This window comes from Lagenorhynchus albirostris, chromosome 16 (assembly GCF_949774975.1).
Source record: "Lagenorhynchus albirostris chromosome 16, mLagAlb1.1, whole genome shotgun sequence".
In the NCBI taxonomy this organism is placed as follows: Eukaryota; Metazoa; Chordata; class Mammalia; order Artiodactyla; family Delphinidae; genus Lagenorhynchus; species Lagenorhynchus albirostris.
In genome coordinates this window covers 11,119,056-11,147,029 of record NC_083110.1, presented here as the reverse complement: position 1 = coordinate 11,147,029, position 27,974 = coordinate 11,119,056, and the positions used below count along the sequence as shown (strand labels likewise).

Below are 27,974 nucleotides of genomic sequence, written 5' to 3'. Positions count from 1 at the left end.
GTGTAGGGTATAGATGAGAAGTTTGGAACTGCTGCAGTCCTTTCCCACCATGAGGGAAACCAGTTTTAAAATGGAGCAGTCACCACTGAAGTCCAAGCAGAGAAAGAAAAAGAAAATCAGAGCTTTGATGACACTGTACCTGCAGAATGAAGTAAAAGTTGAAGCTTGATAAACCTCCTTTTAAAATTCATACATTCAACAAGTGTTTAATCTGTTGGACTTGGTTTTGGGAGCTGGGACCCAGCAGGGAACAGAGGTGACAAAATCCCTGCTACCACAGAGCCTCCGTTTTGATGGGAAAATAACCAATAAATAAATATAGGTCTCAGGTGGTGACACATGCTGGAAAGAAAGATGCCGTAGGCTAAAAAGAGAGCAAGATAGAAAGCCTATTTTAGATATAATGGCCACAAAAGGCCTCTTTGAGGAGGTAACGTTTGAGCAGGGACCCTACTGAAATCAGGGAGTGGGCTATGCAAATATGTGGAGATCATTCCAGAAGCATGTACAATGGCTCTGAGGGAGGAGCTCACTTGGAGTGTTTGAGAAACAGTAAAGAAACAACTGTGGCAATAGCTCAGAAAACAAGGGCAAGAAGAACGAGGCCCCAGGTCAAGAAACAGCTATTACATTTTCCAAACATAAGTGGTATTACAGTATTTTGATAGGCTTATGACAATGATCTAGAAGAGGCAAAATGTTAGGACAGGAGAGAGTGAAGAATGGCTGAGGGGCGCCCTTGTTTAGGCATGAGGGATGAGCTCCATGTAGTTCACTACAAAAGGACGAGCTGGCCTTAGGAAGGAATGTGGCAGTTCCTCCACTGGGACTGGAGAGAGGCTGAGAATGGGATACAGAGCCAGTGAGGCCGATGGATCTCATGACAGGAGAATAAGGAAGTGAACATCCGACTGCTTCTCTTTTCTAAATGAAACACATACGTGGAGAGTGAGGAGTGGTGAGGGCTGCTGGGAGGCGTGAGAAGGATAGTGTGGCGGGCTTGGAGGACAAAGAGTGGGTGGACTAGGGTAAGGCACAGGATTTCAGGGCAGTCTGGGACTCCTGAGGCCTGTGGTCACCTTTAAAGCTATGCTGTGTAGTGGGACTGTGTGTCTCTCACTCTCCACATTCTGCTGCTCTGGGGCCAGGTTGACAGAGTTGTCCTTAACCAGGTTAGGGTTCTAAGAGAAAACACTGGAAGGAGTGAGGGATGAAGGAGGTGAGTGTATGGCAAAAAAGAGGCCGTGGATAACAGCTGACCATGGAATCTGAGTTGGGTAAGGAGGGAAATGAGGATATGGATGTGAGGAGGGTGACAGAGAGGAGAGAGACAGGCACCTCACCCAACCTGCAGCATTCTGAGACAGCTTCCTCCAAGAAATGAAGTTAGAGCTGGGATCTGAGAGATAAGTAGGAGTTAGTTAAGTGAAAGATGTGCTGGGAGAAAGTTCCAGGCAAAGGAACAGTTTACGCAAAGGCCTGTGATGGAAGAGAGCACTGTGGGTGAAAGATGGTGGGACTAAACACTGGGGTCAGAAGTAGAGGTGCCCATAAATGTGGAGCAGGGCTCAGGAAACTTTTATAGAGAACTGGACAGTAAATATTTTAGGCTCTGCAGAACATAGAATCTCCGTCTCAACTACTCAACTCTGTCACTGTAGTGTGAAAGCAGTCATTAACAAGTAAATAATCAAATGAACACGTTGTGTTCCAAAAAACTTTAAGGCCACTGAAATTTGAATTTCATATAATTTTCATGTGCCATGAAATATTATCCTTTTAAAAATACTTTTCAACCATTCTTAACTCATGGGCCATTCAAAACTAGGCAGCAGGCCAGATCTGGCCTGCAGGCCACAGACTGCTGACCCCTGGTCTAGAGGGATCAGCAGGGCCACATCAGAGAGAACTACGTGTGCCTGGTCACATGGTTTGGGCTTTATCCTAATGGTAATGGGGGTTCTCTGAAGAGTAGGAGCAAAAGGAGTAATGTGATCAGATGATGTTTCTGGAAGATCATTCTGGATGATAAGGGAGAAGAGATAAGGAGAGAGAAGAGGTAAGAAGGCAAGAATGGAGTCAGTGAGGCTGGTTAAGAGGCAACAGTTATAATCTGGGGATAAGAGGCTGGTGGTATAGACTGTCATGGTATGTCCAGAAAGAAAAAAAATTTGATGGATGTAGAAAAGATTTAGGACACAGAATTGACAGAAGTCAGCAAGTGACTCAATGGGCAGGAGCAGGGGATGAGACGGAAGGATCATCCAAGGATGACAGCAGACTGTTGTCCTGACAATGGGTATGTGACGGTACATCCCCCACAAGAGCAGGAGCACGGGGCTGGGGGCGGGGGAGGACCAGCCCAGAGATGGATGATGTGGAGCTAGGTTCTGCACACAATGAATTTCAGTGATCTGTAGGGCAACCACAGACTGGAAATTCTTGCAGATAGCAGGAATATAGGAATATACAGGTCTGTAGAGGAGGCAGCTTTTGAGAAGAGTGGGACAGTCTGAAAAAGCTGCTGTGCAGAATGGGAGAACCACTCTGGAAAACAGAATGAACCAGGCAGTACTGAGGACTTGGCTCAAGTAGGAGCTAATAAATGAAATACAAATTTTCCTTTAACATTTGGTGGGGGGCGGAAGGCTTCTTCCTGAGGGCAGGACTTTTTGTTAATTTTGCTCGCTATTAATTTTGCTCACTGCTATATCCCTAGTACCTAGAACAATGCAAGGCACAGGATAGGCTTTCAATAAATATTTGTTAAATGAATAAATAAATTTATAGAGGCATAAGTTTTGTGGCAAAACCAAGAGTGGGCTCTAATATTCTTATCTCCTTTGTCAAAAATATATAATATATATAATCCTGGTGCAAAGTATTAAAACATCCACTCTGACATTTCTACCCCAGGCCAATTCTGATTTTATAAATATTATGACTTCATTTATAACTTTAGTTTCTTTAAAAATTCTTCAAATATTATCAGACTTGGGGAAAAGAGTCATTGGTTTTGTTTGATTTTTAAATCAGCACATTTTCACTGAGGAAAAGTAGAAGGAAACTCATATTGTCTACAATCCCTGATTGTTAATATTTTATTGCATTTTACTCTTTCACCTAAGCATGTGGGAGATGCAGCGATCCACACATAACCTACATCTCCAGCCCTCAGCTGCTCACAGACGGCAGGTCCACGAATCCCCCTGGCAACTTGGCATTTTCCCTTGGATGTCTGATAACCAACACACACCTACCATGCTCAAATTGAAGTCCTGATCTCTCCTCTTGCCACTCCTGTCTTTCCCTCACTCTCCACATCTAATCTACCAGCAAGCTCTGTTAGTTCTGTTTCTAAATCATAGCCAAACCTTTCTCCACAATCACCATCCTCACCCAAGCCACAGCACCGCCACTGGTCTACTGCAAAAGCCTAACTGGCTACTTGCAGCTAGAGCCACACACAATCCATTCTGCAAAGAACCAAAACTCCCAAGCTTTTCTATCACACTTACATAAAATTCAAACCCCTTACAGGGGTATAGCAAGCTCTACATGACCTGGCCCAGCTCTGTGCCCGCTCGCCCCCTGTGCTCCAGCCACCTTAGGAAATCTACTAGCTGTCTTTCTGCCTGGCACTGCCTTCCCCAGTCACTGTGTAGCAGGTTCCTTCCTTTCATTCGGAAGCCCCTCCAACAGCCCCATCTCAGAGAGGCCTTTCTGACCCAACGCAACACAGATACCACCTAATCACTCTTCACAACGCAGCCTGTTTTAATGATCTGCATGGTATGTGTTAATTGATTTTATTTTCTGTCTTTTCCTACCAGACTAAAGATTCTTGTGAACAACAATCACATCTGTATGGTTCTACGTGCTGGGGTTACAGCGGTGAATAATGGCTGGCACAGAATGGACGTTCACTATTTGATGAATTAATATAACAGAGTGGAGACTATGGAGCCACACTGCCCGGGCTCCTGGCCCCATCCTGGCCAGCTGTGCATTAGGGGAGGGGCACTCATCCATGCACAGCTGTCTCCTCATCTGTAAAACAGGGGTAATAATAGCACCTACCTCAAAGGTTGTTACAGGATTAAATGAGTTAACGTGTATAAAAAACAGCACAGTACCTTGCACAAACAAAAGGGTACATAAAAACACTAGCTATTATAGCATTAAAATATCTAAAATATATATACACCATTTACCATTTTTTAACTTCACATTTACCTCTACATTTACACTGTTGTATTTATTTCCATTTCATGAACACTTTCCTCTTGACACACAACATTCACCACAGTATATACTATAATTCAATTTATCATTTTATTATTAGAGTTTTGCTTGCTTTCAATCTTGTCAATATTATGCATATTGCTACTCTACACCTCTGATTATTTCCTCAGGAGAGACTCCTGGGAGTGGAAATTATTGGATCAGAGGGATGAACCTGTTTGAAAACTCCTGACCCAGGAAGCTCACCTGCATTCCCACACCACTGGCAGGGACGGAGGAGCCCCTACCCCACCAGCCTCACTCACATGGCTGTTTTTCAAAACAGCGATTTCACAGCAGAAGAAAAGTATCGCACTGCTGTTTTAATGCATTCTTAGTAAGAATGACTATTTAAATATGTTTACTGTGAATTATTATCAAATGCCTTTTAACTATTTTTTTCCTATTTGGTGTATTTCCTATTTACTTCTAATACAACTTTAAACATTATGGAGAGCAAACTTTTGTCTTATGCTTTTTAAGTGAGAACAATGAAGCTTAGAAAGGTTAAATAAATTGCAATGGTTACAAACTGGTGAAACTACAACTTGAAATGGAAGTACTTAAACTTATTTTTCTATACAACATCTTAGAATGAATCCACTTTCAAATCATTCTTCGCCCACATCCTCCCAAACCAGACAAGAAAATTCGCTCTTCACCCTCATAGGCTGAGTCCATTTTGCACTTCTTCTGGTTTGTTTTTCCAAGTAAAATTTTTTATAAATAAACTTTTTATTTTGAAATAATTTCAAATTTACAGAAAAGTTGCCACATAGTAAAGAGTTCCCATATACTTCTCTTGTAGCTTTAGCTTCCCCTAAATGTTCTTATCTTACACCGTTGTGGTACATTTGTCCAAACTAAGAAACCAACAATGGTACATTACTATTAACTAACTGCAGACTTTATTTGGATTCCACCAGTTTTTCCTTTAATGTCCTTTTTTCTGTTCTAGGATCCAGTCCAGGCGACCACATTGCATTTGGTGTTATGTCTCCTTAGTCTCCTGAGAAATTGTGACATTTTCTCAGTCTTGTTTTTGATGATCTTGACAGTTTTGAGGAGTAATGGTCAGGTATTTTATAGGATGTCCCTCAATTTGGGTTTGTCTGAAGTTTTTCTCATAATTAGGCTGGGGTTACAGGTTTTTGGAAGAAAGACCACAGGGGTGAAGTGCCTTTCTTGTTACATCATATGAGGGGGTACATGACAACACTAGTAATGTTAACCTTCATTACTTGGTTTAAGGTGGTGTCTGCCAGGTTTCTCTGTTGAAACCTACTAGTTTTTCTTTTTTCATACTTGTTTCTTTGGAAGTGAGTCACCTAGCTCCACCTTCTGGAAAAGGGAGTATCTACAAGTTATTTAGAATTTGGTAGGGAAGATCTGTCTCTTTTCCCCCTAATCTAATCAACCTATCAATCTATCCAGTTCATTCATTATTATTACTTATTTACTCACTCACAAATTTATTTATATCAGTATGGACTCATGGATATTTATTTTATTCTAGTGTTATAATCCAGTACTAGGTTATTTATTTTGTTGCTCAAATTGTTCCAGCTTTGCCACTGGGAGCCCTTTCAGGCTCTTGTGTCCCTCTGACATACCCTCATCCTTTTGTTGTTTGAATATCTCCTTACTTTCTAGAGCTACAAGATGCTCCAGGATCCTCTATTTCCTGTCCCAGCACTAAGATCTGGGAGCTGGGTATGCCTTTTACTCTAAAGATGTCACTGCTTCTGGGTCTCTTGGGACAGAGTCAGGTCATACATGTATGTATACCATGTATATACCCTTTGACTTTTTAATCCTAAATTGCTATTAACTTCTTTTTTATTATGTGTTTCATCAACAACTATTTAAAGAAACTAAAGTTTTACTAGGTTCTTGCTGTTGTTGACCACTTTTTAAAAATAATTTATTTTAAATAAAAATTTTTTGGTTGCATTTAAATAAAATTTTTTGGCTGCATTGGGTCTTTGTGGCTGCTCAGAGGCTTTTCTCTAGTTGTGGCAAGCAGGGGCTACCCTTTGTTGTGGTGCGCAGGCTTCTCCACTGCGGTGGCTTCTCTTGTTGGGGAGCACGGGCTCTAGGTGCATGGGCTTCAGTAGTTGTGGCACTCAGGCTCAGTAGTTGTGGCTCACGGGCTCTAGAGCACAGGCTCAGTAGTTGTGGTGCACGGGCTTGGCTCTGCAGCATGTGGGATCTTCCTGGACCAGGGCTCGAACCTGTATCCTCTGCATTGGCAGGTGGATTCTTAACCACTGCGCCAGCAGGGAAGCCCCTGACCACTGTTTTATTCTCAGGTCTTCCTCTTTCAATGTGCTCATTCTCATTCTGCTGAATTAGAAAAGGTCTGTGAGAAATAACCTCTGAGCTCTTCAGTGTTCAAAAATGTCTATTTTGCCCTCAAATAAGTCAAATATGGATTCTATAATCGAAGTTATTTTTCTTCAGAATTTTCAAGGTATCATTTTATTATCTTCTAATACCAATATTATCATGAAGGCCGCGAGTGCCAACCTATTATTCCTTGGTAGACAAGCTAGGTTTTGCTATTTTTGGCGTCTCTGGAAACTATTAGGATTGTCCCTTGACTTCTGTTCTCAAATGCCAGAAGACTTATCTTTTCTTAGTTCTTTGAAGTTTTCTTCTATTTCCTCCCCTCTCTATTCTCTTTTCTTTCTCTTCTGGAACTCCTATTAAACAATCTGGGAGCTTCTGAATTGATTTCCCACATCTCAATTTTTCTCTCACATTGTCTCTTGGCCTGTCTGCCAGTTTATAAACTATTTCAACTGTGACCATCTGCTATTCAGCCCATTTACTGAGTTTTATATTTTCACAATTTCCAAGTTCTGACTCTATTTTTAGCAACAAACAGTTCTACAAAATCAACATTTTCTCTAATTTCCTTAAACATATATTTAAAGTTGTTTTCTACCTGTATTCATATTCTCATATGTTAATTTTTCTATTTATTAAAATTTGGTGCCTCTTTCATTGTGTTAGCTTCCCTCAAATGTTTGGCTAGCTGTGGTTAGCTGCCACTCATTTTTGTTTCAAAAATCATTGTTCAAACACCCCTGGTTCTTAGCTATGATTACAGGGGTCTATCTCCAGCAATAGTGAAGGAGGGGCTAAACGTGGTCTTGGGCAAAATGTGCCAATGACGGCTCACCTCTGGAGTCTGGGGCTCCCTATCCACCCTACAACTCAGTATTCCTAGGACCCTACCCTGCCTTTCTAGCTCCAGGGACCACACACACTGCCTCAGCCTGTAGGTCAGTGCCTGTGATGCCTGCTGTTCAGCACAACTTCCAGAGAAGCACAGATACTCTACCACTCCCTGTCTTCTATGAGCTCAGAGGATGCAAGGCAGCCCCATCTTCAGTGTTGTCCTGAATATGTTCCAGACTGTTCTCTCCTCCATTAATCAACCCTATGACAACCACTGTCATCTTACAGAAATTTCTCAAAATTTAGATCTCCTAATGGCACTTCTCTCATTCTCCAATACGAATATGCCTTTTTATTTTTAATAATTCACTTCTACAAAGGATTTACGGTGTCAGATAGGGCAGATGTAGATGCTCAGTTTGCCACTTTGACCCCATTTGTATCTATATTCCTAAGTAATACTGGCCTACAGATAAGGTAGAAGTGTGTGTGTGTGTGTGTGTGTGTGTGTGTGTGTGTTTATGTACACATGCTTTGCCAGGGGTTGATATGAAGATAATGCTGGCCTCTTAAAATATATTAAGTAGATCATATGGCACTAATATTATCTGTTCTTTGAAAGTTTGGAAAAACTCACCAGTGAAACATATCTACGTATCTGCAGGTTAAATGTTTGATAACTGTTCTAATATTTTAAATTGCTCTTCATCTCTTCAGAGCTTCCATCTCTTTTATTTATAAAATACTAACATGAGCTTTTATAAAATATTAACATGAGGGACTTCCCTGGTGGCCCAGTGGTTAAGACTCCATGCTTCCAATGGAGGGGGTGTGGGTTTGATCCCTGGTCAGGGAACTAAGATCCCGCATGCTGTGCAGTGCAGCCAAAAATAAAATAAAAGTACAAAAAAAAAAAATTTACATGAATTTAGTTCATTCTAATATTTTATAAACTCTCAAATCTTTCCTTTTATTTAGAATTTTAAAAACTTACTATATGAAATAGATTTCTCTTAATGTTTTCTTATTCTAATTTTGTACGTTGTTGTTTTCTATTTTACCCTGAATCTGCCCACTTTATGATTACATTTTTTCTGCACATAAAGAATAAGCTCCTATATTTGTCAATCTATTATTTTTGGTTCATTAATTTCCACCTTTATCTTTATTTCTTTCCTGGAGTTACTTTTCACTTTTTAAACATGTTAAATTGTCTTCTTAGTTCATTTGTTTCCTTTTTGTTCTTAATGTTAACAATAAAAGATTAGGCTAAATGCAATATAGTATCCTGGACTGGATCCTGAAACAGAAAGAGGAGGTGTAGTAGAAAAACTGGTGAAATCCTAATAAAATCTATAGTGTAGTTAGCAGTAACTTACCAATGTTAATTTCTTAATTTTGACAAATGAACCATGGCTATGTAAGATGTAAACAATAGGGGAAACTGGGTGAAGTACAGGAACTCTCTATACTATCTTTCCAACTTTTCTGTAAATCTAAATTATTCCACGTTTATTTAAATTTTTTTCAAAACTTTTGTAACTTTGTCAATAACTGTAAGTTCTGATATATGGCATTCCCATTCCAAGACTAAGTAATTTCCCATAGTATATTATTCCTTCTTATTTATTTAGTAGTTTTAATTTCCAGTTAGTAAGGTTTCTAAAATTAAAATTTATTTTTAGTATTACTAAAAATAAGTTGGTAGAAATGACCGTACAGTTTTCACAATCTAGAACCTGAATTTTTCTCTGTAGCCTAAACTTTTCTGCCCACCCCCCAACCCCCTGCCAGAATCACACTTTATGGAGGGGGTACACTATGAAAGTGTGTTCATAGTAACTACAGTTTTTAATTGAAACTATGTTTTCTGTTTGTGAAACAAACATAAAGGAACCAGGCAAGGATCTCTGAGACTTTTCATAACCGATAGTAAGAGTCTTACCAGCTGCTGTTCCACAGGCGGGGGCACATCCAGATTTGCATAAACAATGGCAGGGTTGTAAAGACTAAACACCACAGGGTAAAACACCTTCTTACCTATAAATTAAAATATGTTTACATCACAAAAAGAAGTAATAAAATAAAGCATTGATCTTTATTGCAGTAAAGTCTTTACTACGACTTCGTTAAAGTGTTTCTTTGTTACATATGATGATCTTATTTTATTAATATTGTATTTTATCAATGTTCAGGTTACTGAAACCTCATGTTGATGAACATGATGATGATTTTATAACATATCAGTAAGTTTGGCTATGAAACTATAACCTTGCAAAAGAACAGAGAAAAAAAGACTAAAGGGTGCTTTATTCCCTTTTGACATGTTTATTCCCTTTGACTCTGGGGTGATGCACAAAAGCATTCTCTCACCTGTTCTGAGGTGAACCATTTATTAATCATTATGTCATCGAATTAGCAGTAACAGATGTAGGTTAACCTCTGACAATCACCAAGAAACTTAGAAACTTCTGTTAAACTCACCCTTCAAAATGAATCATAAAAACAGTGAATCCAAAGGATATTGTATAATGGATACATAAATAATAATTAGAATATAGAATTGCAGACAGATCTAAACAAGATTTGGAAAACTTGGGAAGATTGAGTTAAAAATACATGATGTGGGGTTCCCTGGTGGCGCAGTGGTTGAGAGTCCGCCTGCCGATGCAGGGGACACGGGTTCGTGCCCCGGTCCGGGAAGATCCCACATGCCGCGGAGCGGCTGGGCCCGTGAGCCATGGCCGCTGAGCCTGCGCGTCCGGAGCCTGTGCTCCACAATGGGAGAGGCCACAACAGTGAGAGGCCCGCATACCGGAAAAAAAAAAAAAAAAACCCACAAAAAATACATGATGTAATAGCCCCCTCAAAAGGCCTTGTCATTAGCATTCAGATTGTTAGCACTGAAGGGACCCTTTAAGGCTAACTAACTAGCCCATCTCCTCTCAACAGAGATCCCCTTGCTGAGACTGGCCTCAATCAGACGTGATAATATGTAGCACTCAGAAATTGTCAAGGACCCTGTAAGTAATGTGGCAGTCTTTTTATCACAAGATCCCCAGCAGATGTTCATCTCATCTTCATTAAAACCCACTTAGGGAAGGGGAGCTCAATTTCCCAGAGGCAAATCTATTTCTTTTACATTAAGGAAATAATGTAAAATATATATAAAATATATATTTTTGCCTGGTAAAAAAAAAGGTAAATCTAACCCTCATTTACCCACTTGACTCTCAGGGAGTTCCTGACAACCATCCCTAACCAAATTGATTAATAAGAAAATAATAATTTGTACGATATGAGTAGTTCTATATAAAAAAACATTTACTATGAGATTTTAATATAGAAAACTTCCTTTTCACATTTAAAATAATATTTGATATATAAAAATGTCATTTGCTCTTAACATTTTCAAAAAATATGTACAACATAAAACAAAGTATAGTAATCATCCCAAAATGCACAGTCTGAAGACCAAGCACCATCTGTATCTAGACCTCTGCATGAGTGCATGACTGCATTTGTGTTGGCACCACCTGCCTGAGGTAGAGTGCTTCTGAATCTCACACATCACACTATCACTTTGCTCTTTTTTGATGGGTGCTACTTCCTCCTTGTCAATTTCAAGATTTATTTCTTTGCATTTGTTTATTTGAATCCAAATGTATACAGTGGAATCTGGCCATAACAGAACAAGGGGTATGAACTTCTTCAGAGGGGCAAATTTTCGCTTTTCTACTTAATATTCCAGCTAAATTACACCAAATATAACCTTTAAAAAACATAATTAACTTGATTCAAAATATGGGATGTGCTGACATTGTTCTAAATTCTACACTCAACCCACCTACTAACATTTTACCCACCTGGCTCAGCATTTAACCGGCAGCTGTTAAGGAATTCGGCTGAGAAATATATATCAACATCGCAGAAAAACATCAAGACCTCTCCCTTGTCCCAAGCTCGGGCACCCACATTTAGTCCTCGTCCACGATTAAATTCTTCATTCAATGAGACCAAGGTGTAATTGTGAAAATTAGACTCACTATGAGGAAAGCACATACAACAAATGGTAAGCCCCACTTAAAGCTGACTCTCTTAACACAACTTACAAAATATATTTTACCTTCAGGTATTTATTATGTTGGGTCTACATTCATATAAGGAAAGACAATGATCAGTTACATGTGTATGATCATCATCAGGGACAGACAGTCAACTAAATGCCCACATTTGAGGCAACATGCTAGTGATGTGAAGTTAATAAGTGTTGAGGGGCCACTACTCTTCAGGATCTTAAAAACCTATTAGGGAGGTAAGAAATATACACATGGAAAAACAGCATAGTATTTGGTAATAAATAATGCAATCCACATGAATGATACATACAAAGAGTGCTCTTCTCTCTAGTTCTTCAGATCTTTGCTCAAATGTCCCCTTATCAGAGGGATCCCCTCATGCTACATGTGAAGTAGCCCTGATCTCCCTTTTCTTTAATCTCTATTCCCTTGCCCAGCTTTGTTTTCCTCAGTACCACCAGACATGTTTGTCTGAGTGTCTCCCACTAGAATGTAAGCTCCATGAGAGCAGGGATTTTGTTTTGTTCATTACAACGCCCCTCAAAGGGTAGGAGTTCAATAAATACTTTCTGAATGAATGAATGAACAGCAGTTCTGAGGAAAAAAGATTGCTTTTGTCTGAAGTAGTTAGAGAAGACGTTAGAAACAGAATTTAAGTTATGCCTTAGTTAAAATCCTGAATTCAGTGGTGAGTGTAAAGGTCATTCCAATTAATTATTCTCAAAGGCAAGGAGGTAAGAAAGTAGAAAGCTTTTTAAAGAACAGGAATCAGACAAGTCAAACTGGAACACAGGGATTCTAAAATGGAACAATGAGAGAAGACCAGAAAAGGGTCAGACTAAGGAGTACCTTCCATGAGAAGTTGAAGAACTTGGTCAGTGTTCTAAAGTCAAGGAGGAGTCAGGGTCTTTCCACCAGGGCAGTGGTTTATCACAGCCAAGTCCATGTACCCACAGCATCAGAATTCCCCGGGAACAGGTCAGAAATACATATTCTCAGGCCCCACCCCAGGCCCCTGAATCAGATACTAGGGGAGGAGCTGAGCATCTGCGTCTCTCCCGGGACAAGTCACTCCAGGTTACTGATGTTAAAGTTGGAGAACTGCTGCACTAGGGAACTGCTGGATCAAAAAAGGAACATTTTTAAAAGATTACTCTTAAAATAGTATAGAATGGGAAATGGAGAGACTGAAGCAAAGACTCAAACAGTGCATGGAGTGGACTCCAAGTACTCTGAGTGCCCATGCCTCCCCCGCCCCCTTTATAGGTTGTAAATCTCTCCCTTCTTTTGGGGAAGCTGCTGATCACCACCTCACACTCCCAGCACCAAGTGGAGGAACTAATCACAGAATACCCCAACCGCAGTAATTTCCTAGGGGCAAGGACCAGACTCAAGCTGGGCTAATCAAAATACCCCCACCCCACCTGGCCATAGTGACTGGCTCAAGAGTGGGCAAAAGTCCTTCCCTGGGATTCTCTCAACTGGATCTGGGAGAAAGCTCTTTCCTCTCTGATGGCAAAGCTGAGAAGATGTGAGCCCAGAGCCGCCAACAGCCATATACCTCACATGTGGAAGAAGCCAATCTGCAACAGGAGAATGAAGTCAACATGCAGAGTAAAACAGACAAGAAGACAAGAGAATTCTGATGGTATTCAAGTCTCTGGTCCCAGTCCCTAAGATACCAAAGCTGTTTTGGTTTTCTTCTCATTAATTTGGTTATAATAATCCCTTTAATTCTGGGAGTTATCCAAGATTCTTCATAAAAGCTCCCATTTTCCTCAACCAAATTCAAGATAAGTTTCCGTCATTTGCCACAGAGGAGTCTTGATTAATGCAGGGACAACTTCAGTAATACCAACGTGAGTCACTGGTACTTAGTAGGTGATCTGAAAATGGTAAGGAGGGAAGAGACAAAGGGAAGAAATGGAGGGAGGGGAGCGTGGGTTAGAGCGGTGGCAGCAGCAAGGAAAGGACAGAACAGAGGTCCTGTGCGGTGAGCAGAAACCGATTAATCAGAGGTAGAGAATGAGTGAAAGACGCTGGCCCTCAGACATCAAGCCCAGGGAATCATGAGAACCTTCGTCTGAACTGAAAGAGGGCCATCAGGAGGAGGAGCCAGTGAAGGCGGAGGAGGAGACAGTGTTTGTTTTTCCTACTCCAATGCTGTGAGAGTCCCTTTGGGGTAGGGACTGCAACTCCCTCCTCTGTGCCCAGTCCTATCCCAACCACCCCAGTTAGACTCCCGAGCAGTGTACCTGGAACATAGTCGGTGGGACTCAATGAATGTTAGTTGAACGATTCGAGAAGAATGGCCGGCCAAAGCTGGACTCTTAGGGAATGGCCACAACTAGCAGAAAGGTAAAGAAGCAAGTAAAGGATACAGAGTTGATGTGGTCAGAAAAGTCAATCAACCTATATCTTACATTATAACATATCTACATTTACAAAATATTTACATTCTACAAACATCAGAGGAGAGGTTCAAGAAGGAAGTACTGGTTAGGTATCAAATGTAAGAAAGCAAAGAGGATGACAGAGAAAAGGCTGAATTTGGCAGTTAGGTCATAACTCTAGGCCCATAACTTAGAGATGAAAAGGCTGAGAAGCTACAGAATTAATAATGGAGTATTAAGGAATTACTAATTCATTCATTCAAACCTCTGAGCACCTACTGTGTGCCAGGTACTATATGAGTTGCTTGGTTAGATAGCTACTGTTTTGTGAGGTTCAGATGTGAAAGGACAGAAACCTAATAGCAGTTACTGGGTACTCTAGAGTCAGGCGGGGGTCTCTTAAGGATAGGGGAGACCTAAGCATCATTTGCAGGGTGAGAAGGAACTTAGGAAAATGGAAGGAAAGAAAAGTGGCAAGCAAGAGAGACAAGCTCAGGAGATGATATCCAAGTGAAGGGATTAGATTTAGAAAAAGGGAAAGAGTTCAAAAAGAAGGAAATGGAAGAATAAATGGAGGCAAATATATACAAGGTGAGTGGGCCGCAGAGTGAGAGCACCCTAATCATGCCACACTGTCTAAGAGGTTAAGGGAAGATGAGTCATTTAGAGTGAACTTAGGGGTGAAATGAGGAACTTACTAGCACCACCACTCACATGCTCAGCCAACTTTTAATGGCAGCTATTCAAAATTATTCATTAAGTATCTGAAATTCTCATTCTTCTATTATTATATATAAAGGACTTCAATGTGGACATGGCTCACCAACCTTGTGACAGATTCTAGGATAGACTTGACTTTAGATAGTCCTTCTTTACCAAAATACACCACTGTGAGATGAATTCTCTTGTCCTGATGAATACATACATCCCTAACAGAATTGAAAAATAAAGTTCATTCAGGAAAATATATGAGGCACTACTCATTCAGAAAGCAATCACATGAAGCTTTAACAAGAAAACAAATGAAGCATTACTCATTTAGAATGAAATCACACAAAGCTTTAAGTAAATATAAAACTGGCAATATTGCTGAATTTTGCCATATTTCAAAACATTTTTGGAACTTTTGCTTTGGTATTGCCTTCAGACGCAAATTATAAGCTACTCAAGGAAATAAGTTCAATCAGTTCAAAACCAAATAAATAAATAACTCAAGTTTGGGGTCAAGAGTTACTTTGTCTTCAGATTGGCTAATTAGAGAAATTATACTTATCATCAAGGAGTAAATATTTGTCATGATTGAGATTAGTAACTGTAAAGAATAATGTAGCATCTGAAGGTAATTCCAAAAAAGGCAATTAAAAAATGCTTTAGGAAATCAGATCTCAAGCGAGCAATTTCAAAAACGTAAAACTCATTTGGAAGCATGACTTCTAGGTATTCTGCAACAGAACTGTGTTAACTTTTACATCCAACAACTTCAATGAGAACAAAGATTGGGACTACAAAGAATTAAAACTATCATATTAAAGTATTAAAAACATGACAATTGTTCAATTAAAACAAAAAAGTAAAACTTTCCTCAAATCGTTACCCTAATATGTAGCTGTTAACTTTTTAACACTTCAGCATTTAAAAATATCCAAATTTAATGATTAAGAAAAAGAAAAAAATTCTTTTAAAAACTGCTACAGTCTCTGCTTCCCAAGACGGAATAACATTCTCCCACGTTTACTTGAATATTTGTATTTCTAAAATTTCTTTCAATTTTGAAATTCAAATTGTTCTCAGGGAATTTTCTGGGGAGATAGTAATGCTCTATATCTTAACTGGAGAGGCAGTTACATGGGTGTATACATTTGTCAAAAGTCATGAAACCTCTATCCTTGGAATATGTCGATTTTATTGTATGTAAGTTACACATCAATAACTTTATTTTTAAAAATTCAACTTGTCCTAAAATGAATTCAAACACAATTATAAAGGTAATCAAATTTAGTTTCTAATAGTTGTCACCCTCAATTTACTTCACAGTTCAAGTTGTCAGTAACACAATATACTATACATGCCTTAAGAAAAAAGGGAATATCAAAACATAAAGTTCCCTAAAGCCAAAAAAATTGTTCTGTGATTCTAAGTAATCATACTCAGTGAAGGTAAATTAAATAAAATGGCATGAAATGTGCTTTTTTTTTTTTAGGAGCGCTCAGTCAAATCACTAAGCCCCGGGAGTTACCTGAAGTTCTGCATAAACTGTGCAAATGCTTCAGTTCTTTCAGCAAGCGGCACAATGATATTAATAATTGATCTAGTAATGTCAATCATCTCGCTCTTCACTTTCATGAGAGGTCCAAAAGGGCGGAAGAGAGTCACGTGTCTATATTCCGTAAGGTCTGCTTTCTTAAAAAAGAGTTCATACAGTGTGCCCTTATCTCTCTCAGTGCGATAATAACCTAAAGGAAAGAGTTGGGAACAAAGATGTCTCCATGTCAAAGTTTACAAGTTCAATATGACTATTGATTTTACTCAAAGATCAAAAGTGTGATACCAAACTTGTAGGGTTTTTATATATTTGTGAAAATGTTATCCCCACGGTATAGTCAACAACAACTGTTTCTTTAAAAGGAGAGGTTAAAAAAATGTTCACCACTCTGCTATATTATTCAACCCATAAAATATGCTCCAAATGACAATGATTCCTTTTCATATATGACTTTAATAGCAGAGCCTATCAACACAGAAACCAAATGATGAAAATAAAGAAATTACTTCTAGCAATATTAAATTCTAGACCTGACAGTCAAATCATCTATTACTTGGTTCAGCTTAACAAAAATGAATTGAGTGCATTTGTGTCAGGCACTGATGGTATAAAGAAGGCTACATGGTCCCAGTTTTTTGGAAGGGTCAGTCTAGTGAGGAAGACAGAAAAATAAAGAAATAACAATATAGTGATATACACATGCAAACACACAAGACTCTGGATAGAATGAAGTCAGACAAAGAAAAATCAGTATAAATTTAAACATGGTGATATGAGACACCTTTGGGAATAAAGTATGGAAGTCTATTGGGCAATCTGGTTTTTAAGTGTGACACTCAGGGGAGAGGTTAGACCTATAGATGTGTGAGTCAGTCAATATCTGGAAATAAAATGGTAAACCAGATTGACTGGTCCCACTCCTCCTGAGGCTTACAGTGTATCAGGAACTACAAATCAGGAAGTGGGAAATGCCATATGCTATGACAAGTGCTGTGAGATGGGACACAGGGTAGAAGAAGTACTGCTGTCTTAAACTTGCAGGTTGGAGATCACCTCGAAGAAGAAGTGACATCGAAGCTGAAGTCTGGTAGAGAAACAGGAGTTACTAAATCATTGTCAGTAATTATTTTTTTGATGAGGGAAGCAGCACAGTGGAGGAAAAGCAAGGGACAAAATGTGTTCCATGCAGAGAAAAATCCTGTAAGTGACAGAATCCGAGGAGAGTTATAAGAAAAGCAGAAGCTGCGGAATATAAAACTGGCATAGGTTCCTTCCTTTTTAGGCAGACATGAAGACATTTTACATATCTTAGTTATATTATTTCCTCTGCAGCTTTCAATTCTGCCATAAGCTACAAACATACACAGTGAAAAGACAAAAAGCTGAGCTTTCAGAAAAATTACAAGCATTTTGAAAGAAACAACCCATCAAAAATTGCAGGAAGTGACAGGGGAAAAGAGGTGGCTATAGGGAGAAGACAGCTAAAATGCCACAGAAAAGCACAAGGCCCTCCCTGATGGCCTCCAAAGGCTCAAGGTATTATATTATATTACAGCAAGTGATACCCATGATGACTTAGGGTCAAAAAAAAAAAAAAAAAAAAACTACACGTGGTATACTGTTTACAGAATCGAGCAAAGAGAACTTTCAAGACATATTTGTATCCAAAATGGTTTTAAGTCTACAATTAAATATCTACCAGGGGGTATTAAGATGGAGATGGGTTGGGATTTATAATTATTCCTGTTTATATTAATCAACAAATTTCTTAAATTTATACAAGTGTTCCTCAACTTTTGAGTCACGTCCTATTTTGACATATAAAAATCCTATGCCCTTTCTGTAGCCTGTATTAGGAAAATAGGTTTATTTCTTTACTTTTCCAAATGCCAAATATGCTTTTCAAAACTATGTATGCCTCTTGATGTTCTGACATGTGTTTCTCCTCCACTCAAAATATAGAACAATCACTAATCTAAATCAGGTTTTTTTCTTTCCTTTAGGAAATGGTTTTCAAATCTTGAGCCTTAGTTCATATATTTTAAAAAATATAAAAAACGAACGTCAAGACCAGTTAAGACATGAATGCAAATACATATACGTGCAAATACATATACAATCCTAAGAGCCCTTCAACTTGGGGAGTATTTTGCTATATAAACTTAGATTTATTCTATTTCCCTGCTCCTTATTTTCTATTTTATCATGATCACATTATAACTTTTTCTAAAAAGCCACTTCAAATTCTTGGTGGAATTTAGTGGGTAAAAATTTAAATGTTTTAATACTGTGGATAATGACTGACATATTACCAGCATACAATAACAGAATTTTGTCATACTAACGTAACTATGGACCAACACTGTTTTCACATTACCTTCTATGAAGTCATTTTCATTAAATACCAGTTTTTCTCCAAGGGGACCATCCTCATCTTCCTGTTCATCGTCTTCATCAGGATTATTAATGACCTCCAAGCCAGCTTCAATAACTTCTACCAATTCATCTCGCTTATCTTTTCTAACTGGTTTTTCCTCAGGATGGCGAGTGAGACCCATTTCCAACTGGAATACTTTCATTAAGGTAAAACTTTCAAAGGGAATGACTCCATACTCACTAGGTAGTTTGGCTCCTATGCTAACTTCAGCTTTGTCAATTTGTGAATGAAGAAACTCTAAAAGATCACTAGGTGCTTGCTCTTTGTTGCCTTGATAGCCTATGCCATTAGCCCCTACATTCTTTCTCTCCTGCAGTGATCTCATCTTCTCACTCATTTCTTGCAATTCTTGTTTTAATTGGGCAATCTGGCGTTTCAGACTGGTTGCTCTGGTTTGATAATGTTCTTCCTGCTCCTGTAGGAGGGCTTGATAATACTCTTTACCATAATTTTCCCCAACGATACCGGGAAGAGATGCATTTCCATCAGTCTGGGGGGCACATTCCAGAAGGTACAAAAATAATATTAAACTGCAGAGTAAAGCGAGACCCAACAGTAGCCAGTGGGTCCGGGTCTGAAGAATCAATCCTCTTCTAGGCATTCTTATTAATGTGGACTTGCCTAATGAGATGTGCTCTTTGCTTGTTCATACCTTTTGCGAAAGGTTATAAAAAAGTAAAAACAAAATCAGGATTTCCATAAAAGGTACCAAAATGAATTTGGCTGTAGCTTAAAAAATTTCTTCCTTCAGCAGTGAATTCTACTTGCAGAAATAATGCATATTTCCTATATTGTTACCATGATATCCAGAATAAGGAAATCTGATCTACACAATAAGATAAAATCCATGACACGGGTGGTGATTTTTCTGAAAGAAACAGATCAGAATCAATCAGAATTTTGTTTCTTTAAGTATATCACACTGTTGACAGCTTCAGTAAACTTTGCTATGTGACTACCATAGGCAGAGCACCAGGAGAGGCACTAATACAATATAGAATATTCAGTAATGCTGGGAGAAAGTACTAAGAAAAATACCTTATGAAACACTAAAATATCACAGGTAATACTTTCAACCATAATGTCTACACATCCATAACCTGAATGAATCAAAGAAACATTAAACTTACGTTTAGCATAGTTTGTGTTACAATAGATAGATTCTATTGGTCCCTAACTATTTGAAAATTACATCATGTATAACTCTTTATTGACATAATATTTCAATTAACTCGCCATTTCCCACCTATAACATATCACCATTTGGGAGCTGAGTTTCTATAAAATGTTTTTGTTATGTTGATAATGGCTTTCTAGAGAGAGATATTTTCTTCCAGTTTATTCAATTCAAGCATTCTACTTCATTAATTTCTATAGCTCAACTCAGTCAATCTAAGAGCCTTAAAATTAAGTTGGGAGGAAAAGCAATTTCAAAAGGTCACAGACATCTGGAAAACACATTAAGAAACAGTTTTACATCCAAAGTCCTCCAGTAGATTATTTGAGCATTAGATCACATAATTCTTTCCAGTGTATTACACAGCAACAGATTTCCTACAGCTCTGGAAAGTTTGGAGTCTATATAAAGAAAAACAGGAACATATTTATCTATAGGGAAACAAAATCCAAGAACCGTTTATAAATTTACAAAATTACATGCTATCCCTCATACCACAACCAGCTATGTGAGCTCTTCCATGTTTCTTTCTAAACTAAGGATTCTTAATTCTAGAAATAGAGAAGGTTAAACCTAGGAGACAGGAAGCAGGGAAGGCCTCTACTGCAGAGAGAACTTCTATTCTAATGAAGGGTTTTTCAAGAAGAATATGTGATACTAAGCCTGCTTTTACCAGAATTGGTTTCTACCAGTGCAGCAGAACCTATGGAAGAAGGTCACTAGAGAACATCAGCCCTCGTCAGTTTCTTGGTGATTAGGAAAGCCTGGATGCCTTCTGTGAAAAATGCTGCAACGTGTGTTCTTTGTGGCACATATTTATACAAAATGTAGGATAGACTCAAACTTCTTTTGGCTAGTGGATCACAAACAATGGACTTAACTACCCTTAGCCATTTATTATTTTAATTAACCAAAAGATAACCAAGTATCCTTAAAATTTTAATTCACAAGTTTTACTATGATGGCATCTGTTTTACTGCTTATAAATCTTATTTATTTTAAGTGATATAGGAAAAAATAGGAAAAAAATATTGGTACCGTATCAAGAAAACTAAGTAAAATACAAAGCCAATATTAGTTCTAGGACTTTAACATGTCTCAGAACTGTAATTCTTAGCATAAGAAACCACTTAAACTTCATTGTTTAAAAGTTAAAACTCAGAGGTATCTCTTAACTATAAGTTATTACTAGCCCGTTTATAGGGAAAAGAAAGATTAAAACTAAAAATGTGAGAACATAATCTTGAATAAGTTAATAAAGTTATATATATATTTAACTATACTATATTTGAACTTGATAACAGAACTAACAGCATATAAGCTAAGTATGTCAACCTTATATTAATATGGTACCTCATGTTTTTTTTCTTTATATAGACAATGTATTTTAAACTGTGAGATATCACCCATTAATGGGTCACTACCAAAGGTTTACTTTTCAGTGAACTAGAACAGGAAATACTGGTGCATATCACATATAGTAGTAAATTCTGTGTTGCGAATACACACACACACATATGCATGAGCTAGCCACGTAAAATGTATTTATAAGTGGGTTGTGATCCAAAAATCTTGAAAAATACTGATTTATAAGGTATTTTTATACATTTCCCATGTCATCCTTTCAGAATAGTGTTGCTAGTATCTTCTTTTGTATAGGAAAAATAGGTTCAGAAATGAAAAGATTTAAATAAGGTTATATAACTATTAAGTGGCAACATTAAAGCCAAGGTCTTCTTTCTCCCTCCTTTAAGCAAAATACAGGTCTGAGATATCTTACATGCTTATTTTACAGCTGAATATCTTACGGTTAAATATTATCCACTGAAATGAAAGAAAAGTCGCTGTAATTACTTTAAAGATTTTTTTGATGTGGACCATTTTTAAACTCTTTATTGAATTTGTTACAATATTGCTTCTGTTTTATGTTTTTTGGCCATGAGGCATGTGGGATCTTAGCTTCCCGACCAGGGATCAAACCCGCACCCCCTGCACTGGAAGGTGAAGTTTTAACCACTGGACCTCCAGGGAAGTCCCTGTAATTATTTTAGAATATAAATGTTAGTTGCACAGCTCTGTGGTTGTTAAACATAAAAGATTCCAATTAAAGTCATATTTGCCTTTATGTTCCCTGAAGGGAACTCTTCAACAACATCCTAAAAAACTAGATTATGACAACTCTAAATATGTTAAGAATAGTATTAGAGAACACACCCATTTTCTGCCTGTTACACCTTGACTGCCATCATTCTATGTAGTCTGTCTGTATGATAAACCAGGTTCATTCACAACCCAGAGTTAATATCAAGCAACCTTCCAAGCACCAACAGCAGATAGTTAAGTGTTCTGAGGAGAGAATGGGATACTGTGGAAATGGGAAACTGAGCTGTCAAAGATATGTAAAACAAAATCAAAGAGCTCAGAGTAGAAAGAAACGTTAGGAGCCACCAATTCTTACACTCTAAAACAGACTAAAGAGACTTCCTCTTATAGCCAAGATCAAGTAACATGGACCAGATTTACTCTCACACTGGAAACAACTAAAAACAAACAAAATCAATTTAAAAAACCCCAATATATGAAACAATCATTTTCAAGATACTGAACATTAGGTAATAAAGTACACTGATCCTTGGAGGAACAAAAAACAAGTGATTGCACAGCTTTCTGCCGTAGTTTCCAAGCCATAGCACAGGGAGTCCCCTCCTAAGTAGAGCCCAGGTAACTCCCTGAGTTGATGAGGTGGAGCTGACAGTCTGAGGAGACCAAGGCAGCTAGGTTCAAAGGATATAGTACCAGAGGAAAGAGCTGGACAGGGAGAGAACTCCAGAGATCTCAAGAGGACACCCTTTGGGTGTGCAGCAGAGCACTAATAAGGGCAGGCATATGAAGAAACTAACTGAGGCTAAGGACAGAAGCACACAAAAAATTAGAAGACACAGAACTCAGCATTCAAACAGGGCCAAGAATAGTGACTGTTCCCACCAGACAAACTGGAAAACCTCAAAATTCATGGGGCATTGGGTAGAGTACTCAAAAAGGTCTTGCCTCAGTGGTGGGAAATAATTAGCTCTAGACTAAATACGGGCCTGATCCTGCCAACAAACCTTAAAAGCAAGGCCTGAAAGGATCAAACTGTTTCCATATAACTGTACAACAAGCCTCACAAATATTTATAGGAATATAAAAATATCCAGCATCCAGTAAAATAAAATTCAAAATGTTTGCCCTCCAAACAAAAATGATCAGGCATACAAAGAAAAAGAAAAACACAACCCATAATGAAAAAATTAATGATTGAAACTGACCTAGAAATGACAGAGATGCTGGAATTCACAGAAAAGGACATTAAAAGTTATTATAACTGTATTTAAAAAGATAATCAGGTTCAAAAAAATAGGGAGACACACAGACGACATTAAAAAAAAGATCCAAATTGAACTAAGGAGATGAAAACATCAATTTCTGAGATGAAAAATATACTGAATGGGATTAACAGCAGGTATTTCAGAACAAAATATTAATGAATTGAACACACAGCAACAGAAATTATTCAAAATGTAGAAGGAAAAAATAATGAAAAACATGAATAGAGCACCTGGTAAGCTGCGTGACAACTTCAAGCAGCCTAATATATATGTAATTAGAGTCTCCAAACAAGGGGGAGGGGGCTAGGGGAAATATTTAAAGAAATAAGGCTGAAAATTTTCCAAATTTGATGAACTATCAACACATAGATCCAAGAAGCTCAACGAATACCAAATACAAAAGCCACAAAGAAAACCAAAGCAAAGCTCATGATAATCAAACTGCACAAATCCTACGATAAACAGAAAATCTTAAAAGTGGCCAAAGGAAAAAAACACATCATACAAAAACAAAAAACAAAGAGAATGGAGCAATGTCTTTAAAGAACTGAAAGGAAAAATACGTCTACCTAGAATTCTACATTCAGAAAAAGTATTCAAGAACAAAGACAAAAAATTTTTTTTAGACATTAAAAAGCTAAAAGAATTCATCACCATTAGACCTTCACTACAAGTCCTTTAGGCAGAAGGAAAATGTTAGCAGATGGAAATATGGATCTACACAAAGCAATGAAGAAACCAGAAATGTTAACTACATGGATAATTACAAGATGTCTTTCTTTTTATTTGGCGACACTGCGCAGCTTGTGGGATGTTAGTTCCCAGACCAGGATTGAACCCGGGCCACAGCAGTTAAAGTGCTGAGTCCTAACCACTGGACCGCCAGGGAATTCCCCAAGATTTCTGTTATTATTTAAATTGCTTTCAAATATAACTGAATGAAATGGACAAATTCCTAGAAATACACAAACTACTGTAACTGACTCAAGGAGAAATAGTAAATATGAATAGACTTATAATGAGACTCAATTAGTAATCAAAAACTACCCACAAAGAAAAGTCCAGAATCAAATGGTTTTACCAGTGAATTCAACCAAGAATTAATAAGAATACCAATGCTTCACAAACTCGTCCAAAAAACAGAGGGAATACCTCCCAACTCATTCTATAAGGCCAGTATTGCTGTGCTACTAAAACCAGATAAAGATATCAAAAGAGAACTACAGACCAATATTCCTTATGAATATAGACACAAAAATCCTCAACAAAACGTTAGCACACTGAATCTATCAACAAAACACCATGACCAAGTGTGATTTATCCCAAAAATGCAAGGTGAATTTACCATCTGAAAATCAATTAATGCAATACACCACATCAACAGAATAAAGGACAAAACCCATATGATTTTATCAACAGACACAGAAAAAACATTTCACAAAATCCAGCACCACTTCCTGATAAAACCACCCAACAAACGAGGAATAGAAGGCAACTTCCTCAACCTGATAAAGGGCATATATAAAAAACCCACAGCTAATTTCATATTTAATGGTGAAAGACTGCATGCTTTCCCCCTAAGATCAGGAATAAGAAAAGGATGTCTGCTCTCATCACTTCTATTAAACATTGTATTGAAAGATGTTCTAATCAGGGCAATTAGGCAAGAAAACAAAATAAAAGACATCTGAATTGAAAAAAAAGAGGACTATCTCTATTTGCAGATGATGTGATCCTGCATAAAGAAAATCCTAAGAAATTAGGAACTCAGGATACAAGATCAATACACAAAAATCAACTGCATTTCTATATACCAGCAATGAATAATCTGAAAATAAAATTATGAGAACAATTTATTTACACCAAAAAGAATAAAAGTGCTTAGGAATAATTTTAAAAAAAGAAGTACAAAGATCGGGACTTCCCTGGTGGCGCAGTGGTTGAGAGTCCGCCTGCCGATGCAGGTGACACGGGTTCGTGCCCCGGTCCGTGAAGATCCCACATGCCACGGAGCGGCTGGGCCCGTGAGCCATGGGCACTGAGCCTGCGTGTCCAAGCCTGTGCTCCGCAACGGGAGAGGCCACAATAGTGAGAGGCCCGTGTACCGCAAAAAAAATAAGTAAAATAAAAATAAAAAGGAGGTAATGAAAATACTGAAGAAATTAAGAAAGGGTATCAACAGAAATGAAGATTACTGTAAAAAGGAACTAGAAACTATAAGGAAGAGCCAAGAAAAATTGGAAAATTCATTTGCTGAGATGAAAGTTGAGCTAAAGGCAACAAATAGCAGAATGAATAATGCAGAAGAAAGAATATGTGATCTGGAAGATAGAATAATGGAAATAACCCAATCAAAACAACAGACAGAAAGCCAAATGAAAAAAAAACCATGAAAGTAATATAAGAGACCTGTGGAATAATATAAAGTGTGCCAATCTACACATAGTAGGGATTCCAGAAGGAAAACAAAGAAAAAAGGGAATTGAAAATGTATTTGAAGAAATTATGGCTGAAAACTTCCCAAACCTAAAGAAGGAAACAGATATGCAGATACAGGAAGCACAGAGGGTCCCAAACAAGGTGAACCCGAACAGACCTACACCAAGACATATTATAATAAAAATGGCAAAAGTTAAAGATAAAAAGAGGATTCTAAAGGCAGCAAGAGAAAAACAGAGTTAATTACAAGGAAACCCCCATAAGGCTATCAGCTAATTTCTCTAAAGAAACGGTGCAGCCAGAAGGGAGTGGCAAAATACATTCAAAGTCTTGAAAGAGAAAAATCTGCAACCTAGAATACTCTACCCAGCAAGGTCATCATTTAGAATAAAGTAGAAATAAAGAATTTCTCAAATAAGCAAAAACTAAAAGAATACAGCAATACTAAACCTATCCTAAAAGAAATATTGAAAGGTCTTCTCTAAACAGAAAAGAAGTAGGAAGATATAGGAAGGAGGAAGTCATAACTGGAAAGTAAATCACTTAAATTAGCCGGTATACAGAGCAAAAAGAAAAAAAAAAGAAAAAGAAAAAACCGATTTGTGAAAGCGATGATAAACACAAGGAACAGCAAAAGGATAAATGTGAAGATGTAAAAGAGGACATCAAAATCATAAAATGCGGGGAAGGAGAGTAAGAAAATGTAGATTCTTTTTTTTAGAATGTGTTAGAAGCTATATGACTATCAATCTAAAGCAAGAGAACCTATATGACTATCAATCTAAAGCAAGCAGATATAGGAAGGGGTTAACATACTTGAAAAACAGGGCAACCACAAATCAAAAACATACAACAGATTCACAAAAACCAAAAAGAACACAAGCATAAAAGGAAATCATCAAACCACAAAATGAAAAAGGAACAAAGAAAAAACATAGAATCAAGTGGAAAACAAGGTTTAAAATGGCAATAAATATATATGTATCAATAATTACCTTAAATGTCAATGGACTGAATGCTCCAATCAAAAGACAGAGTGGCAAACTGGGTTAAAAAAACAAGAGCCTACAATATGCTGCTGCCTACAAGAGACCCACCTTAGGGAAAAGGACACACAGACTGAAAGTGAGAGGATGGAAAAAGATATTTCATGCAAACAGAAATGACAAGAAAGCGACAGTTGCAATACTCATATCAGACAAAATACTTCAAAACAAAGGCCATAAAGAAAGATAAAGAAAGAAACTATATAATGATAAAAGGATCAATACAAGAAGATGATTTTACGCTGGTCAACATATATGCACCTAATATAAGAGCATCCAAATACATAAAACAAACACTAAGAGACATAAAGGGAGAAACTGATGGGAATACAATAATATTAGGAGACTTTAACACCCCACTCACATCAATGGACAGATCTTCTAAACAGAAAATCAGTAAGGCAACACAGATCCTAAATGATACAACAGAACAGTTAGACTTAATTGATATTTTCAGGACATTATATCTGAAAAAAAAAAACACAGGACACATTTTTTCCAAGTGCACATGGAACATTCTCTAGGACTGACCACATACTAGGGCACAAAACTAACCTCAACGAATTTAAGAGTACAGAAATTATTTCAAGCATCCTCTCTGACCACAACAGCATGAAACTAGAAATCAACCACAGGAAAAGAAATGAGAAAAAAATGATTACATGGAGACTAAGCAACATGCTACTAAAAAACCAATGGGTCAACAAGGAAATCAGAAAGGAAATTAAAAAATACCTTGAGAATACCATAAAAAATACCATACAAACTCTATGGGATGCAGGAAAAGCAGTTCTTAGAGGGAAGTTGACAGTGACACAGGCCTTCCTCAAAAAACAAGAAAAATCTCAAGTAAACAACCTAACCTACCACCTAAAAGAATTAGAAAAAGAAGAACAAATGAAAGCTGAAGTCAGCAGAAGGAAGGAAATAATAAAGATCAGGGAGGAAATAAATAAAATAGAGATTTAAAAAAAAAAGAAAATATCACTAAAACAAAGAGCTGGTTCTTTGAAAGGATAAACAAAATTGACAAACCTCTGGCCAGGACCACCAAGAAGAAAAGAGGGAGAACCCAAATAAACAAAATAAGAAACGAAAAAGGAGAAATCTCAACCAACACCACAGAAATATAAAAAGCCATAAGAAAATACTATGAACAAGTATATGCCAACAAATTTGACAGCCTACAAGAAACAGACAACTTTCTAGAAACATACAGCCCACCAAAACTGAATCAAGAAGAAATAGATAATTTGAACAGTCCAATCACTAGCAGTGAAATAGAATCTGTAATAGTAATTA

The 27,974-nt window shown here is 37.7% G+C and overlaps 1 protein-coding gene across 20 annotated transcripts in view; it reads right to left on the bottom strand.

Annotated features, from left to right (window-relative positions):
* Nucleotides 1-27,974, bottom strand: part of CSGALNACT2 (chondroitin sulfate N-acetylgalactosaminyltransferase 2) — a 61,263-nt gene that overhangs the window by 21,351 nt on the left and 11,938 nt on the right. For 12 of the 20 annotated variants that reach the window (XM_060126992.1, XM_060126999.1, XM_060126998.1 and 9 more), the window contains exons 2-6: nt 18,583-19,510; nt 16,179-16,395; nt 14,770-14,871; nt 11,337-11,515; nt 9,416-9,510 (exon numbers count right to left, since the gene is read on the bottom strand). In XM_060126992.1, the coding sequence (XP_059982975.1) occupies nt 9,416-9,510; nt 11,337-11,515; nt 14,770-14,871; nt 16,179-16,395; nt 18,583-19,243 (1,254 nt within the window). In that variant the 5' untranslated portion in view covers nt 19,244-19,510. Of the gene's footprint in view, nt 1-9,415; nt 9,511-11,336; nt 11,516-12,973; nt 12,997-13,804; nt 13,897-14,769; nt 14,872-16,178; nt 16,396-18,582; nt 19,511-27,974 lie in introns of those variants that run through there. The other 8 variants (XM_060127008.1, XM_060127004.1, XM_060127009.1 and 5 more) reach the window with 6 other exon arrangements.